The sequence below is a fragment of the Strix aluco genome, chromosome 14 (genome assembly GCF_031877795.1).
Source record: "Strix aluco isolate bStrAlu1 chromosome 14, bStrAlu1.hap1, whole genome shotgun sequence".
NCBI lineage: Eukaryota > Metazoa > Chordata > Aves > Strigiformes > Strigidae > Strix > Strix aluco.
The window spans coordinates 4,318,591-4,336,548 of record NC_133944.1 but is presented as its reverse complement, the minus strand read 5'-3'; the positions used below and the strand labels follow the sequence as shown (position 1 = coordinate 4,336,548).

General features: G+C 40.8%; 1 protein-coding gene across 2 annotated transcripts; it reads right to left on the bottom strand.

The window, feature by feature from the left end:
- Positions 1–7,525: 7,525 nt before the first annotated feature.
- On the bottom strand, positions 7,526–17,811 carry HSBP1 (heat shock factor binding protein 1). 2 transcript variants are annotated; one of them, XM_074839459.1, is made up of 4 exons: positions 17,698–17,811; positions 16,828–16,894; positions 16,541–16,660; positions 7,526–7,855 (listed from the first exon to the last, which is right to left on the bottom strand). In XM_074839459.1, the coding sequence occupies exons 1-3, from the start codon at positions 17,740–17,742 to the stop codon at positions 16,542–16,544; spliced, it is 231 nt and encodes a 76-aa protein (XP_074695560.1). In that variant the 5' UTR covers positions 17,743–17,811; the 3' UTR covers positions 7,526–7,855; position 16,541. The 2 variants fall into 2 exon arrangements, with proteins under 2 accessions (XP_074695560.1, XP_074695559.1); XM_074839458.1 differs by lacking the exon at positions 7,526–7,855 and adding an exon at positions 13,690–15,111.
- Positions 17,812–17,958: the final 147 nt, after the last annotated feature.

Below are 17,958 nucleotides of genomic sequence, written 5' to 3'. Positions count from 1 at the left end.
ATCTGGGAAAAGGAGGTAGGTATTCAATACCTGTCCCACATGGTAAAGCCTGTCTAAATCAATATATACAGCAGGAAGGGCAGCAGTCTTGTAGAGCGTTACAGTTATAGTTGCCACCTGTTTTTTGGCAAGTACCATATTTACTGGCATAAAGCCTATTCATCTTTGAAATGCTCCAGCTGCTGATGATCTATTCTATTTTAATAAGGTGTTTAAAAATCTCCAGCTGTTTATGAAGAACCAGCACAAAGGAGATGATGTATTTGACAGGCAGAACGTGAGTATGGGCCTCACAAATACTCCATTGTGACTTTGGTGATTAATATTGACATGTTGAATTTGGCAGCTCTTATTGAAGCAGTCTACTGCCAGATGGTGAAAGAATGGAGGGAGGCTGGAAGGAGAGGCAGAGGGACATTCCACCTGCTGCTCCTCAGTCAGTAGTCACAGTGGCTGGCACAGCTAGGGATGAAGGGGAGGCTGGAGGGTAGTACTGCTGCATGGTGGGCTGGGTGAGATGCACGTTCTGGTCCTGCATCCCATCTTCTGTCAATAACAAACCTAGGATAGGTCATCAGTTCTTCTCCCACAAGGGAAACAAGCATCCATGGCCTCATTCCAACCCTCAACAAATTACCTTTGTTCTTCCAATTAATTTAGCCTTCTGCTTAGTGTGCAGCAAATGTATAATTAGCTCTAGAAAGACAGAAATGTTATTTCAAAAAACTGTTTGAAATATCCCAAAGAGGTATTCCAGCAGGCTTTACCCACTGTTCCTTTATCTTCATTCCCACTTTAATTACCAATGAGCCTCCTTGTTTAATACTATTTTATGGAGCTCTTCTTTCCTTCTGTGCCTCTATTAGAAAGTTGCTGATGTGGAAAAAACATGGAAGTGTTATAAGAAGAATCATGGCAGAATGAGTTCGTTTTGAAAAATCACTATTCAAAGCTAAAGTGGAGGATTGGTTTTTTTTGGTCTGAAACACAAAAACTCTGGGGGCAGGAATGAATTCTCAGCAGAAGAACACTGAATCTGCCATTCTTTCCTTTTTACTTGGGGAGTTGGGAGTAGCATGATGGGTGGAACATCATCTCTCTTGACCGTGTATTTGCTTACGAGAGTGGAACAGTGCAGGCATAAAGTACAACATAAATTTGACTTTCACTGTAATTGGAAATTGTGCTTATCCTATGCTTGTCAGGATGTGGTTTGAAATTCAAGTGAATATAAGAAGAGAGAAGGTTGTTATTTTCACCCAAAAGTGAGATAACAGTGTGATCTACGGCTTTCATCTGTGGATTCCCTGCCTCACCATCCCTAGAGTCATGGGTCTTTAATATTCCGAACTGTCACCTGAGCTGGGAGGAGGAGAATATCAGTAATGCACCCATCCATCCCACCTCACTCATCATGCCAGCCCTCAGGAATAAAAAGGTTTATTTCCTCACACCCATTCTGATTCTGCCTCATTGAAGTGAGTTGTTTCTGATTTGTGCTTTTATTAAAAAGAGAATAGCATTTTTGCAGAGGAACACAGAGATGCTACAGATTCTTGTTTTGCTTGGAAAGAAGTTTAAGATCTTCTACATCTATTTTTGCAGGACAAAGTGGGCCAGAAATGCTACTTCCTATTTGGTCACCAACACAATCTCATTGCCAAGTTTCTGACCCATTTCATTTTTCAGTCACCAAATTTATAGTAAGTAAAATACCTTCTGATTGTTGTACTGCTCGTATTCAATTTTGCATTACCTTCCCACCCCCATTACATCCCTAAAATGCTGCACATGTATACCCACATGGTTTTATCCATAGTTGATATGCGGCCTAGGTTGGAATACTGCTGTCACCAGTGATTTAGGATATGAAGTAAAGGATACCAGTCTGTCCAGTTTTAACACCATCAGGAATTTGGTTGCAGTCTGACCCTGTACTGAAACGAGTTCACAAAGGTGCCACTCTTGAAATGTGGCTGTCTATCTCTTTTAGACTGAGGTCGGAGAATGACTTTCCTTAGCAACAAAAGAGCTGAAAAAAGGAGACTGGCTGTGAAAAACTGAAGGACTATGTCTTCATTTGCTTAATTATGTAACTTGTAAAGTGTCTCCCCTAAGCCTAAGCGAAATATCTTTGACATCTTTCAAGATATTTCTTCATCCCCAGTGGATTACCAAGTGTTACATTTATGCATCCAGAAATCATTCAGCACAGCCTGGAATACAGTTCACTGCTGGGTTGAGAAGTGGCACTGAGATGACCAAGGAGTTTAGGACAGGAAATGAATGATGCCATTATGCCCAATTTCAACTTCACAGGAATTTTGGGAGGCAGATTGTCAATACCCAGTCTACAACTAGGTCATTGGGCTATCAAGCCTGGAGTTGAAAAGCACCCTGGATCTTGCCATCTGTTAAGGCCTATCAGTGGCACTTACTGCCACGGTATCTGAGCATCTAATGAGTACAAGGAGTAAGGATCTCAGCTATACTTCTCATCCAGAACCTGATTCTTCCCTTAACACTGTGCTGAAGCATGACTTCATTACAGAGGGTAGAGTGCCATCTACTGAGTCAGGCTGACAATGTGGTTTTGTACCTTCCTCAAAAATGTGAAACGATCTTGTACATTTATCGATTTATCCTAGTGCTCTCTGCTGACGATTCATTTAAGATAGCACTCTCCGCTCCTTCAGCTTGGTCTGAGCCCTCCTGTATGTTCTGTCTAGAGCTGAATACACTAACAATAAATAATGGACAATAACTTAGCATCAGTAGTACAGAGTAGTCACACAAGCAATTTTGAAATCGCGTTATTCCAACCGCTTCCCTGTACAGTTTTGTGTCATTTTGAAGACTTTTTGACAGATTTCATAGAAAATGTCTAATCTTTATCCAAATCACATGTATTTCCATCAGCTCTTAGGCTCTTTTGCAGTTGTTCAGCTCTTGAACTCTTAGCTGTTTGTGAACAATTATTGTATATGCCACTTACTCAGAAGCTTCCCAGTTATACTGACAAATATACCCACAACATGGCTGTTCTGAGAGAGGAAGGGAATATGGGATCTACTTGGTGGGCCGGAATCCTACAGTAAATGGAGACTGATTCTTAACTCAAGCAAACACTGAGGTTTTCTATAGCTAATGAATTAAATAGTACTGTCCCGGGTTTTTTTAAAGGCTATACGCACCTGTCATCTAAAGGGGAAAATGGATGAGATTTGCTCTTTTCATGTAACCTGGGAGGTTTGCTATCCCACCGGCTCCAAGTTTGACAGTTGTAAATGCTTTAGTGCTGCTTCACTCCTTCCCTTCAGGCAATAAACCTGTTCCTGTTCTTTGGAACAGGAAAAATCAAGGGATTGTTCTTGCTCTTCACCATGAGGCTCTGACTCCAGTGTATCAACTGTAGAATTGTAGTTGATCTATTTTGCTAAAGGTTGTGGAGACAGGGAAGTTTGACTCTGAACCTTATCAAAATTCAGAGGCTAGGTTGGGTCTGGCCTATGTGTCTGCTCACTGATGTGATCTCTTCAGAAGCTAATCAGTTCCAACAACTGTACCCGAAAAGTGGTAAAATCAAAGCAATGAATAAAGTAGAAGATTTATGTATTTTACATGCAAGCCAGCTTACCTGGACTCTCAAAAACCTGGACTAATTTCACACTGAAGCAAAACTTCAGTCGTAATAAGCTCCTGTAATAAAAATGTAGCACCAGTCCGAAGGTGTCAGCTCAGAAAAAAACATATTTCTGCTACTCAACCTATAGAAGGATTTTCTCTGTTAGCAAGATTTTTGCCACCCAGCTGACAATTCACTTCTATGTGCTAGAGAACAGTGGGAATCTAATCAGTTAACATTACCATAAGACTAGGATTTAAAAAATGGTCATTGTAACAAGTAAGATGGGCTGATGTTTAAACAACAACAGATATTTGGGTGAAGATTAGAAGACTTTTAGTCATGGATCCAAATTCCTTAGTTAAATAAAAATTCTAGTGACATTTGTGCAATAATTCTGAGGAATTATACTGTGTGTATTTAGTTTGTGATAAAGCTTAACCTGTAGATCTCCTCCTACAGAAGTATAAGAGCCTTGTTTATTATAAAAAGTTGACCTGCTTGACCTGTTCTCACTGATTCTGTGATTCCACCTTGGCATGCATCATCCAAAGCGCAAAGAATTACAGGTTGAGCATCATCCTTTGAGGTGGCTCCAAGAGGATGATCAAGTGGGAGTGCTCCAGAATCACAAAAACTGACTGAAATTTCTATTATTGAGCATCTGTACCAACAGTTAAACGAAATCTGTCAGACTTCATAGCATACTTATGCTTTGGAGCAGACCAAGAGATAGCTGACTTCTCAAGGTACTTTCTTGTTTTTTCTATGATTCTAAAGACAGAATAGAAAATAAAGACAGAGCTAGAAAAACTGGTATGGCATAATTTTGGTTAGCAGTTCCAATTTCCCATTTAAAACAGACCATTTTCAAGTAGACTTGCATTGCGTGGCTCATAGTCTTTCCCATCTTTAAAGAAAATTTCCAATAATTGTATATTTATGCTGTGAGTGTGTTTTCACCCATCACCTTGGAGTTGGAGATAGTGTTCACAGTACCCTGAGGTGAAGCATATATCATCTGTGTCCTTGCAGTGAGGGTGTGCGCCCTCTACTCTTTCTCCCTCTGAGAGCTGAAACTCCCTGTTTATCTGCAAATAACATTTTTTCTACTCAGACTCAGTTAATACATGCTAACTTTAGTGTAAACATTTTTTCATAGATAAATTCCCTCAGGAAAACTTTCTGCTTGATTTTTGTGGAGTTACTTAGCTGTAATCATGCAGAATTCTCTGGGTTTCAAGCCGTGTGCCTCCTGCAGAGGTGTTCTGCCTGCTAATGATAGGCACTCAAGCTGTTCATTTTGTTTAGGCAAGGGCACTTGAAGGACAATTCTGTACTTTTACCATCCTTTCCTATCTTGTACAAGAGAAACTGCAGAACTTTTGCAAAGTGTCATAGTCCCTTTGCTTAGTAAACCTTCCTCAGAAAATACAGGGGTTTTGCTATCAAGAATGAGCCACTTGGTTCTGTGGTTTTTAAGAGGTTGCTATAGGGAGACATTTCTATCCTTTTCAGAGACAAGCTGTAAAACAGTAAGAAAAAGACTAACTGATACCAAAAATGAAAGCTTTCTGTCCTCGGAATGAAGATTCATTACACAAACACCAGGCAGATCTTTAAGAGTGAATTTGGAGTATGCAGTGAAAATAACTGTTCACTTAATTCCAGGCAAAGCTGTCTCCTTCAAATTATCTGCTCCTTTTTATAGGAATCAGGCTTATTTAGCAGGGTTTTTGAGACAGCCCTATTGCACAGGGTTCCTACAGTCTTTGCTGTGCCACTATGAAGTATTGCACTGCACTTCTGCTTTCTCCAAGGCAGGCACCAGCCTTGTAAATCCCAGTTCCAGTGCAAGTCCCTCTGCTACCTGAAATGGCAGCTGCCCTGTGGGTAACTGGCACTAAATCATTTATACACATTCGTTTGAAGGGGCAAAGACTTGCATCTATGCCAACTGGTTTTTGAGACGTGAATACATGTGCTCGACACTGTCCCCATCTCCCTGTGCCTTTCAAGCAATCATCTGCAATATCCCTCCTTTCTTGAAGGAACTGGGAGAGGATGTGAACATCCTCTGTGCCTTCTGCAAAGAGCGCAAGTGCGTGTTACATCCTCCTGCTAGACAAGCAGTTAGGCTGAGATGCTTGGGAGTGCATATTCCAATAGCGGGCTGTACTTATACACAATATGTCTTGAACAAGAAAAGGTAATGAATCATGTTACTGGCTGTATGCACGCAATTAATAAAGCATTAATAATGCAGGGGATAGTAGCCCCTGTGTTAACGTTGCCTGCCGGCTAAATTCCTATAAATAAGCTTCTCCTCAAATTTCACTCATTTCTTTGCCAATGCTCGGGATATAACGTCATTTGTTCTACAATGATGATTCTGTCTCCTTGTTTATCTAGCGTGTTGTTTCCTTTAGTAGTGAATGAATGGAACTCGGGGCCGTGTAAGAGGCTTCAAAACATGTGGTGTGCTTCAGTGATCCAAACCCCCTAATGTCTTCACATTGAAGGGTTGTACATGGTGCAACAAAGTCAGAACAAGGAATAGAGGAAAGTGCAGAAACTGGAGGTGAGGGTAATGCAAAGAAGATCAGACTCAGCTATCTGGATTCTAAGATTTCTGTAGCATGGTATGTGGTGACTGCTTGCTCTCCCTACCCGGAGAGCCGGGCTGTTGGTCTGTGTAACAGTTCAGTTTGAAGAGATTTAGTTCATGCCTGATAATTTTAGTATTCGTGGCAGGAGTGACTGCATCTATATATTCCCTGTAGAGCTCTACGGTCACCTGTTACTGATGTTAAATAATCATTCTTTCCAGGTATAAAACATGGGATTCCAGTGGGGAAAATCTGCAGGAAAAGCCAGTGAGGTGAGTACATTTGGGTATTAAACATGGCTGAGAGAGATTTCAAATTCTCATCATGACTTTTCCTGAAGTATTTGTTCTGCCCTATCAGCTAATACAGCAACGGTGCATGCATTAACATCCTGAAATTGAAATAGAGATCAAGGGTATAGGGTATAAATTGGTTTTAGAGCATAACATTAAATAATCAAACCATGCTGGAGCAGTGTCTGTGACAAAATGACTTACATTTTTGGTGCTGCTTTTTAAATGTGATTATGCATTTTAATTGTTTAACTTCAGTCTATGGAGTAGTTTCAAAAATGTTTTAAAATAACTTACGGCATGAAAAGCCTCCCGATTTTTAAATACACCTCAGGTTCAATAAATTTGTTTTTAATTTTGTGTGATGTGTGAAACAGTGATTTTGTTCAGTGCTTTCAGGGGGGTTGAGCAGGATTTCCTAAAACACTCTGGATCAACGAGGCTACAAATGTGTAAAGACAGTAGAAATTTCCATTCTCTTTGTTGTCTTGTATCACTGGAAGAACACAGAGCTCCTATAAATTTCGCAGTATTTGGAAGAACAGGACACTTCTGCTAGTCTCTGCCTTAGAAGGAACAGCACTGGGACGTAAAGGGCCTCCAAATAAAGATGCAGAGGTGACTGGTTTGTCTTGCTGCACTCCTTCAGCCATTCATCTCGTCATTATCTCTACAAAGCAGAACCCTATCTCCAGTACCAGGTGGCCCAACTGAATGCAGAACCAATTACAAAACTCAGTGAATGTGCTTCAGCAGTGACCATACCCCCTCCCATGAACATGAGGCAGAAGCATGTTAATCTGGAAACCCATCTCACAAGCTCAGTAATGTGTGAAAACTGAGATTTAAATCTGCACTTTATTTGTTTTTGCTCCTCACTATTCAGAGAGCAGAAAATCATAATTTATAGTGCCAATTGTCAGTATTTATAACCAAATCCTTGCTTAAAACGCTGGAAAGATGACACAAAAGAAAAAAAAAAAAGGCAGATGGTGTCATTCTGCTAAATATTGTTTACTGTTGCCTGTTGTTTTAGAAGTGCTCAAAATGGAATTTAAACAAGAGCTTTATTGTTCAAGTGACAAACCTTTCCTTCAAGGGCTTCAATTTGCTGCATTTCTTGCTAATGAGTGGCACTGATAATCTAACTTGTCAATCACCTTGAATCCCAAAGAGTGTCTTCAGTGGGGATGTAGCGGGGAAGGCCTTGATCATACCTGGGATTTCTGTGAAGCAATTAAACCTTCATGGTCATATTCACTTCCACAGTTGTTCAGTAGTAAAATCTTAAACCGCTGTCTTGATTTTTATTTAAAAGTGGTTCTGAGCTGAAAGAAAAACAATGTTAATATGAAGACATTGTAGAAAAACAAAATAAGAACATTTAAAACCAGATTATCAGAGGTACCCCAATCATCTCCTCCACAGCCACCTGCAACACTCAAAGAATTTAAGAGCTCTTGCTTATGAATTCTGTACTGGTTCTGAATATATTTTTTTATTAAAAGCTTCAGTTAAAAAGGTGAGAATTAGGGCTACTCATGAAGAGCAGCACAATTCTGTACCTTCTCATATGACAGGGTAACACTAATAATTTGGAAAAGGACTTGCAAAGAATTTCCAGAGCATTGAATCCTATTCAAGGATCTACGGTTAATTGTCTTTCAAGATGCACCCAATTCTCAGTTGCATGGTACACTTGTCAAATTTATTAAAATGACACATCTATTTGTAACCCTCTGGTAAGAACCTGATTAAATTTTTTGCCTGACTTGTTGGAGATCCCAATGATGTCCCTTCTCATAAATGTTGATTGCATTTGTCATCAATTTTAACATTTGCAGTTGCATTAATATTTTAAGATTTGGTCTGATTTATAATATGTTTTGTGTGTCAATAGCAGGAGTGCTGGCTTCACTGTGTAAGGTTCTGGTTTGGTTTTTTCCCCCCTTCTATCACATTAACATTCATTAACAATCACTTTTCCAGTTGTTGGACCTAGGTATTTTTTTAAAAGATTGTAACATGACTGAGTCCTGTACTTGTGTTTCACAGCATGAATTTAGGCAAGCCAGCACTCAGGTTGTTTTATCTCTGGTGACCAGTCATTTGCATTAAAAATTTACTGCTCTGTAGAGCCAGGAAAAAATTCACATACTTTTTCCTAAAAGATCTGGTGACAAGCCTTGAAGCATCTTCTTTCTGGTACTTCAGGAGTGAACAAAGGCCTTGCAGAATCAATCTGTTCACAACAATCAATGACATTTGCACTTTTGGGACTTAGATATTTAACTATCGCAGTGCTCTTTGATTTTTTTCTTATTGCCTTCTAGCTCTAAAGAATACTTTTTAGAGTGAACATGTTTTGAAGAGAGGATTTGGCTGAGGTTCAGCCTCTTACAGCCTAACAACTGAATTGAGCACCTGTTGTACGATACAAAACTTCTCCTGTTTTATAGCAGTTGGCAAACTAAATTAATTGCTGTTCTTCTGCTGAGCAGCCTCTTGGGAAGCTAATGAACGCTCCTTCATTATTGCCCCTGGGATGTGTTATAGGTCAGAGCTCAGACCATGGTGGACACTTCATCACACAAAGTCTCCACATGTGGGGTCTTAAATGCCTAGAAACTAGCAGCTAGCCTCATGTCTTAAAGTTTGTCTCTTTTTCCTCTGTGTTATCAGTTACTTTAATTTTCCCAAACTACACAATGTCTGTCCTGGATATCCTTGGCCTCCTGACTTGTCAATCTGCTTGTAAAAATAAATGAACGAACAAAAACTTCCTGGAAACCTTCCTGTGTTGCTCCTAAGGAACTGATATTTCTGTGCCAGTGGATAGAGAACAGCTGATTGCAGTGATTTCCTCCAGTGTGGTGGTGCAGGATAAAATGCAAAAATCTTCCCTAAGATGTTTTAAACAGAGAGGGATCTGGTCTTCAAAACTAAACATGTCTGCAACAGAAATAAGTGAAATATTTATTAGAGCTGTGTGGGAATCAGAAACTTTTATCTGTTGGGAAATTCATATTCTTAGGGAAGGAGAAATTGGACTGAGGAAGAATGTTACAAGTAAAAGCTGAGGTGCCCTGTAGGTGAATTACGTTGAGCCTGAGCAACTGGAAATGTCAGCTGGCAGAATACCAGGCAGGTCTTTGTCAGTAATCCACCCACCTGAGCTGATGATATTCCTACATGCCCATGAGATGGCATTTGGACAAACATTTCTCCACTTGACACCTACGTAAAAGAGAACGCTATGCTGCATCAAAATGTGGGATACCTTTGGCTGAAGACAAGCAGACTACGCAGCACGTGTTTTTCTGATCTAAACTCTTAAGGGAATTCAGATGTGAAGGAGCAGATCATTTTTTGCAAGTATACCTGCCTGCCTACCTGTTTTGGGAGACAGGCAAGTGTTTTTTGCAGGTCACTTAAGAAAGATTTAAATCTAAGACCTGGCTCAGCCAGTGATCTGCTGTGAAGCCTTAAGTAATTTTTCTCATATCTTTTGCCTCCACTTTTCAGGTAGCCCTTTGCCTGTTTTCTCCATTTTACCCATAAGAGGATGGATTCTTTTACTGTTTTCCATATCTGTATGGGGGCTTGTACGAAAGGGTCACGGGTCTTCCATCCAGACTTGTCATATGAACACCCGTGAATCTGAGACTTGGGAAACACTTAACTCCATCACTTCTATGGTTGCTATTTTGAACAGAATTTAATCTCTCAAGCAAGAATTGTATATTCTACACCTTTGTAAACTGAAGAGTTCTTTACATATGTATCTAACTACAAGAGCCTGATAAATAAAAATGTCAGGTCTGTGGCAAAATGGCATGAAAGAACACTTTCTATTAATACATGTGCATTTTTCAGAGACACAATTCCTGTTTAACCTTTCTTATCTCAGAGTGCTTATAAGAAGTAAAGTCTCTATTCCCACGCTTTATTTTCCTAATGACCTAAATTCATTAACTCTACATTGGAGGCAGAAAAAAAACTTCAGCGAGCATCAGGTCTTTTCAAAACACAGTAAGGCTTACAGCTCAGGAAGGGATTTGTGTATTCTATTAATTTTCTTAATTGTAAACAAAGCCTCAGTGTCTTGTGTAATAACCACATTTCAAAGCAGCATGTGGCTCATTAAAGTCCTAATATCTGAACTGGTACATTGAAGGTAACCGAATAATTAATCTGAGTAGTGTTTCTTCTACTAGTGAGAGTGTGCCCACTAGAAGGCACTATCTGCTAGAAAGTAATGATCTTGAGGAAAAGTGGAGAGCTTCATTAAATAATTTCATGTGAATACCTCTAGAAAAACTGCAGACTCAGATGTAATTTTAGAGAGAAGATGGACAGTGTCTCTGGCCTTGGTTACAGGTGTTTCACAGCAAAACCATACGGAATCAAAATTATTTTCTTTCTGAAGGCACAGTGTCAAATGTATTTACAATATGAAGGAATGAATTTCATGAGCTTTCAAGTCTGGAGGAAGAACCACTGACTGACTTCAGCGCTCCCCCTGGGTTTGGAAGACAGGCGGGTTAGGTCTCTTACTGATTTCCATAGTAATCTCAGGCAAACCAATTCCCCGTGCCTCATTCATCTGAAAGGAACCAACAGTACTTCACTGGGAGTGCTGAGATAGTAAGTCTAAAGGAGGCCAGATAACATGAATTTGCACAAATGTTCGCTGTCTCCCCTGCCAACAAAAGATTGTGAGAATTGCAAGATAAACCCCAAGTAATCTCTCATGAGCTCCGTCCCAAAGCAGGCAGCAGTGCAGGCACTGGTATTTGCCAGGTGGCTGGGAGACCCGGGTTCAACTCAGGGAAAGGGGGGCTTCTAATTAGCTCCTGCAGACAGTGAGTGTGGCAGTTGGGTGCATCTCTCTGGCCTATAACCAGCTTCCCTTAGTGCATGGACCAGATGGTGGTAGTTGAAGAGCTATCTGTGTGCGATCTTACGTACCATACATTGTCTTTAGGGCAGAGATTAAATGAAAAATCCTCTTAAGGATACCATAATTTTGGATCACTTATCAGCAGGCCTAAGTGTTTCAAAACATGGATTTATTATAACACTGTTCCTCTGTACTGGGAGAGTATCATTCCTGCTTTAAAAATGGGAATTAAGACACCAGAAGAGACGAGACAGGCATTTCAGATTTATTTCTGTTGCCCAGTGTAAAATACATAGGCCACACAGCTCCTGAGATCTTCAGCTTGTTTCTGGGTTCTCAGGTCCTAAGTCTAGCATTCACAAAACAATACTGCTATTAATGACTGGCTAGGAAAGCTGTGGTTTTAGACTTGCATGGTGTCACTTCTAATTCCTGTCATAGAAAAAAACCTGATTGTTTGCTGTTCCTCATGTAGATCTTTGTGAAAGAGCGTCAGTACTTTGTAGCTACCTGGAGGTAGTTTGGAAACTGGCTTTTTCCTCAGTAACAGCTGAAATTGGGTTCTGAAGAGTCAGAGTGGAAGAGAAGCAGGGGTTAAAGAGGGTGATGGCAATGGAAATCTGGAGTAGAGGTGGTGAGAGGTGAAAGCAGAGACAATGGAGAGCTTAAGGAACTTGAGGGGGGGGTAAGTATTCTCCACCCTTAGCTCTTCTTCCTTTTCCCTGTAAGCGCAGGACCCCTAGACTCTACTTGTCCTGTGTAATTCCGTACCTCACACCTGCTTACGAAGAGGAGCTTTGCTATCCCCTTACCTGCTGTTTGCGCTAGGATGGGAAAGAAGGAAGCGGGAAGTTCAACACAGTGCATCTTCCATCTATCTCACCTCCTCCTAGATTATGCCAGAAACCCTCTTCCCTCTTGCAGGTAGGCAGGAGGCAGACGTGGGCACATGCCCACCCTCACTCACACAAGCAGAGCAGACAGTTTTCCTGCCATAGCATAGGTTGGCTGTGCCTAGGAATTACAGCAGGTCCGCTCAAAGTTACACCAGCTTTGAACTGCAAACTGGAAAATACAGCATCCACCACGCCTGTCTGTACAAGGAAATCACAGCAGGGCACAGTTAATCTGTAACTGTTTGTGGAAAAAAAACTGTAGGAGGTAAATATGTCAATGATAAAATCCAAGTGTATGTTACCATGATGACAGGTAGCAGAAAATTTCTCTTGAAGTAGAAAGTGCTTATCTAGACTTTAGCGTAGAGATAAATAACTAAAAAATGCAAGTTGCTGTCTCAAACAATCCTGATCAGAACACAGCACGTAGTTTGATTTAAATGGAATATATGGAACAACTTTCTTCATATTCTAGTAACAAAGACAGACCCTACTCAAGAGCTTGATTCTTTTCTTTTCAAGTGAAGCAGCCCAGTGGAAGGGACAAGTATTTGTCAGGTAAGATGTGAACCAGCATTATTCAGGAAAAAAAAAAGAACACTATTATTTTGTAAAGTGTTATCAAATCCATATAAAGTAACACTTAAGAACCATCATCTTCTGCTTTGCTTTGTCTACTAAACTAACTGTACCTCAAGAAAATGTGGCTAAAAAGGACTGTACTTTGGCCTGCATATGCTGTTTATATGCAGAAGCTCTATCACTGGTTCTGAGTAAGAATAAAACATGTTTCTCAAAAATAAGCAGTATTTAAAGGGCTGCAAGTAATACCCTCCTGTCTGAAGTTTTGAATTGTTACTTTCCAAAATCAGTTAACTGTTAAATTTATGAGGGACAACTATCCCTATTGACTAGTGATTAGAATCCTTCCAGTGACTTGAAGAATCCAGCAGCTTCTTAAAGCTGAATAATTTTCCAGTAAGTTATTCTGACACGATAAACTTCAGGAAAGCAGGCCTACTACTGCTGTGTACAGGACAGTGCAAGCAAATTCAAGAATGACCATTTCTCCCACAGGAGGCCAGATGAGAATTATAGTTGTATCAAAATCATACAAAATGATCCTCCACTTTAACATACTCTCCTGTGAATTTGGTCTATATTGTAATTACCTAGTGAAATCCAGATTTGACAGGGCATGAATCACGCTCACCCTTTTAATATACAGAACACACTACATTCTAGACTATATTCTATAAGCAGCGGCTGTGCTAAAGTCTTTCTGTAATGTATAACTAAATACAGTTTCACATACAAGGATATACTTATGCTAGATTTTGCTTTAATATATATGACCTGACTATTTGTTACCACATAATAGTTTATTAGATCTTTTAAATGACATTACAAAGAACCTAAGGCTGGTATTACAAAGCATATTGATACATTTCCTGTGTTCACAAAATTCCCATTATTATGAGCTTTCATTACAATTTCCCCTCAGTTTTGAAAAATGACCTGTCATATTGCCTTGGTAACACACAGGCGCTAACATGGTGGCGTTCAAAGAGCAGTCTTAAGCATGGTCCATGTATAACTGCTGACTGCCACTAGTGCTTTCTTAAATTTATATTTCCAGCTGGAGGAGCATTGCAATGATTGTCAGTAATATCCCACACTGGTCATTTTTCTTCACAAGTGACATAGTACAGACTCTTTAAATACACTTTTCATTGCCAAAATACTCTAATGTAATCATTAAACTCCAGGCCCATAAAGGTGGGTATCATTATAAAAGCAAACACCCTTCTAAACCAAATATTTTGAACAGTTCCAGCTAGTTGTTACTCAAAGAGAAGCTGGATCCTCTCCTTTTTTTGTTACTCAGTGTATCACTGCTTTGTTAGCAAACTGTTTTGTACGACCCAGTGATTTGAACTGAAAGCCCACAGACACTCCTGCAATCCCATCCCTATTCTGTCCAGTATCACTATTCTAATCATAATTATAGTTCAAAGGTGATGCTAAATGACATGTCAGTTTCAAAGTAGTTTTACAGTGTTAAAAAACTTAAATCCCATAGAAAGATTTTTCATAGTTAATAGTTCCTTGTCTGTCTAAATATAACAGATTTGAACGGCAGTGGTTGCTCAGCTGTGTACCGATGTCTCTAATGTTTAATCTCTGTTTCTGTTTATGTTCTAGGAACACACAGGTAAGGTAACACCAGGAGTAGGAGACAGGATTTTGCTGTTCAGTGTCTTATGTTTCCAAAATCACCTTATTACATTTATGAGAAAACAACATATAGTCCTCAACTAGTTAAGTGACTGATGCTTAGAGCTAAAATTAATGCTACGTTTCAATCTTGTGCTTCACTCCACAAAGTTACATAGGACAAGTTAAGATTTCCATTCCATAGGAGTCACTAGATGTTTAGCTATCAAAAAGAAAACGTCTAGAAAAAGTATAAGAAAGAGAAAAAAGTGACTTCACAAAAATATATACCCAGTAGTTGAGATCCATAAGATCTGTGTTTTAATAACACAACTAATTGATCCTCATAACAAGAATTCAAAGTGAAATTACAGTACACAAATCAAAATATAAACTAACCTATCCCTAACTATACAATATACATTAGGAATGCAAGCTCTGTAACAATATAAAAATGCTTTTACACACAGTAGTTGCAAAAAGCTGTTCTGCAATTCCAAGGATTTGTAATTAAAAAAAAAAAAAAAAAAAAGAAGTCTTCCAGGATTCATCTTAAGTTATTGGCAACCTGTTGGGGAAAAATAATTTTAAAAAATATATTACTGAGAAGAATAAGAGAATCGTGCTCATCAGAAATTTTCATTTGTGGGGCTCAGGCTATGGGAACTGGCACTGGGTGCAACAAAGCCCATAATTTGTATTTCTGTCAAAGTATCGCAAAAAATAGGTACCTTAACAGGCAAGACACTCCCATTTCAAACATACAAGCCTACTATACAGGCTACATAGTATTCTGGATGTGACCTCAGAATTTCAAGCCTGAGAGGCTGAGACATGCCTTTCTTAGCCACCTCAAAAATAATCTAACACAATACATCTAGTATTTTAGTAAGCAGTTGCCTTCCATGCATTACAAAAATCAAGCTCTATACAAACTGAAGTGAAATCTTAGTGCTAATATAATTATAATTAAGCACCACACACCCGCCTTGTTTATGCTGTAACAGTTCTAGTACTCTTGCACTGCCCCCACCTTCTGAAATGCATTTAACAATTGTAAATGCTGTGTGTGGTGCCACCTGATCACTTGAATTTATTTACATGTTTTTCTACTGAATTTTGAAAGGCTACTTGCCAAGTAGATGAAACATCTACTTCTCCAACGTTTTTGTGTAATATAGGGAGAGGTTATCAATTAAGAAATTATGTAAGAAGAATAGATAATATCATCACATTTATCTCTCAATAAGAAATTTCTTTTTCCAGGAAGCGTTGCCCTAGAATACATCTTGTCTTGTGTCTCTGAGTGTTGTCTTACACTGTCCGAGTCAGGACCTGCTGCTTTGCAGTGGTACGTGAGAGTCACGTACTCCCAGCAAGCTCCGAACTTACACAGGAGGAATTACAGCTGATCAACAGTAACTCACTCATCAGCCCCTCTGCATGGCAGCAAGTTGAGTCTTTAGGAGCTTAGTGGGAGCTGAACTCTACAGGATGCAGTGGAAGATGGAAGAGTAGCACCATGCTCAGGGAGCTGATGCTGGTAACGTATGTGAGATTATGGTCCTTTACAGAACGTTCAAATATGATGAGAAAAAAAAAAAAAACAAAAAAACAGCTCAGTTTGTTACTGGTATTTTTTCTCATCTCTTCTCCTTCCCATGCTGCAAAACCAGTCATTATTTCAGATCTCACTCAGAGAACCAGAGGATGAACGCAGCTATTGCACTTCCTCAGAACTAACTAGACATGAAGAACATACCTCTCCTCCCAATACTGATGAGGAAAACATCCTCAGTGAAGAGACTAGTAGGAGCCTGCTGAGGAGCGCTTCTTAAGGCTTCTTGTATTATAATATATAATTATATATATATAATTCTGCTCTGAATGAATTTCAGGCTACTGCACAAATCAAAGGGAAAAGTCCATCTACTTTATAGTCAGTAATTTCAAGTGACCCAAGGGTTTGTTTCAAGGCTAGCAAGCAATTGTCTCACTTTAACTCTTGTTAGTAGCAGGGGTCTTGTTCTCGCCTTCCAGTTCTTCCACTCCTGCTTGCGTCATGAGGTCCGCTATGTTCTTCTCCAGGTCATCTATGCGACAGCTCATGTCATCAAGTTCACTGGAGTTAAGGACTGTGATTGCAATCTAGTAGCAGTTTTATTACAGCTTTGCTCAAACTCTTCTGGTCACTTTAAATTTATCTTACAAATCCCACTGATCAATACACTTTAAAATACTTATGATTCTGCAGTGTATAGCACCTGACTTTAAAAAAGGATATTTCTTCCAATTATTTGGTCAGACATGGTTTGAAATTTGTCCTGCATTTGCTGAAGCAATGTCTGCACCTAATAGAAAGGAAAAATAGAAGTCTGTTTTGTTTTCATTAAAGAGGTTGCTACAGTATTTGATCTCAAGTAATGAGATAAATACATTTTCTTTCATTGCTGAGCTCACCTGTGCACAAATTCTGCCACACAGTTCCATATTTAAGCATCATTTTTACATATATATATGTACAGAGAGAAGAACTGAGGCTTACAGTAAACAATTTTAAAGATCTAGAAAACGCCTGCGTTCCACAACCAGGACTAAACCCACAACAGCTGCTTCCAGCATCCTGTTACTCACACGATGACACTTTTCGGTATCAGCATAACAGCCTTCCTCTCCACACTCCCAAGCCCTTGCTTGTATCCACATCCCACCCAGACACAGGTAACTCCTCCTGGCACACGAAGGCCCCGGCTATCCTGGCTCAGCCCAGAGCACTTCAGATAAGCGAGCGGCTTTAGTGCTGCGAGGGGGAACACGGCTATAACCGCGCTCCCACCTGAGCCCTTCCCGGGGGACCCAGCAGAAACAACTCTACAGTAGAAGCGGTTTATAAGAAGACCCGGGGAAAAGGCCCAGGCCACACCACCAGCCCAGCAGCCCCTCCACAGCAGGCAGACGCGGGTCACCCAAGCCCGGCCGTGTCGGCCCCAGGAGGCAACGCCCAGGCCCGCGAACGGGGCGAGGCCGGAGGCTTCCACCCCTTCTGCCGGGGCCTCCCCTCAGGGAGGCCGCGGCCCGGCCGCCCCGGCCCGACGCTCCACTTGGCACTGCCCGCTCCCCCCGAAGGCGGCGGGCCCGGTGCCGGCAGCCTCACCACGGCGGTGAGGTCCTGCACGGTCTTGGGGTCGGTCTCGGCCATGGCGGGCTCGGCGGGCGCTCGGCTCCCGGCTCCAGCGCAGCGGCGCTTCCGGGCCGCGCCCCGCCACTTCCGGCGCCGCTCTCGCGAGAATAGCCGGCCGCGGGGCATTCTGGGAAGCGTAGTCCTCCAGCTGCCCCTCCCCGCGGCCTGAGGGGCGAGGCCGGGGCAGCGCTGGGCGGGAAAATCCACAGCCTGCCCCGTCTCCAGGCTGTCGCC

Coding starts and splice junctions, on each gene's coding strand:
- HSBP1 (XM_074839459.1), bottom strand. CDS start 17,742: ATGGCCGAGACCGACCCCAAGACCGTGCAGGACCTCACCGCCGTG. Junction 16,895..17,697: donor TGCAGGACCTCACCGCCGTG/GTGAGGCTGCCG, acceptor CCTTTCTATTAG/GTGCAGACATTGCTTCAGCA. Junction 16,661..16,827: donor TGACCAAATAATTGGAAGAA/ATATCCTTTTTT, acceptor ACTCCAGTGAAC/TTGATGACATGAGCTGTCGC.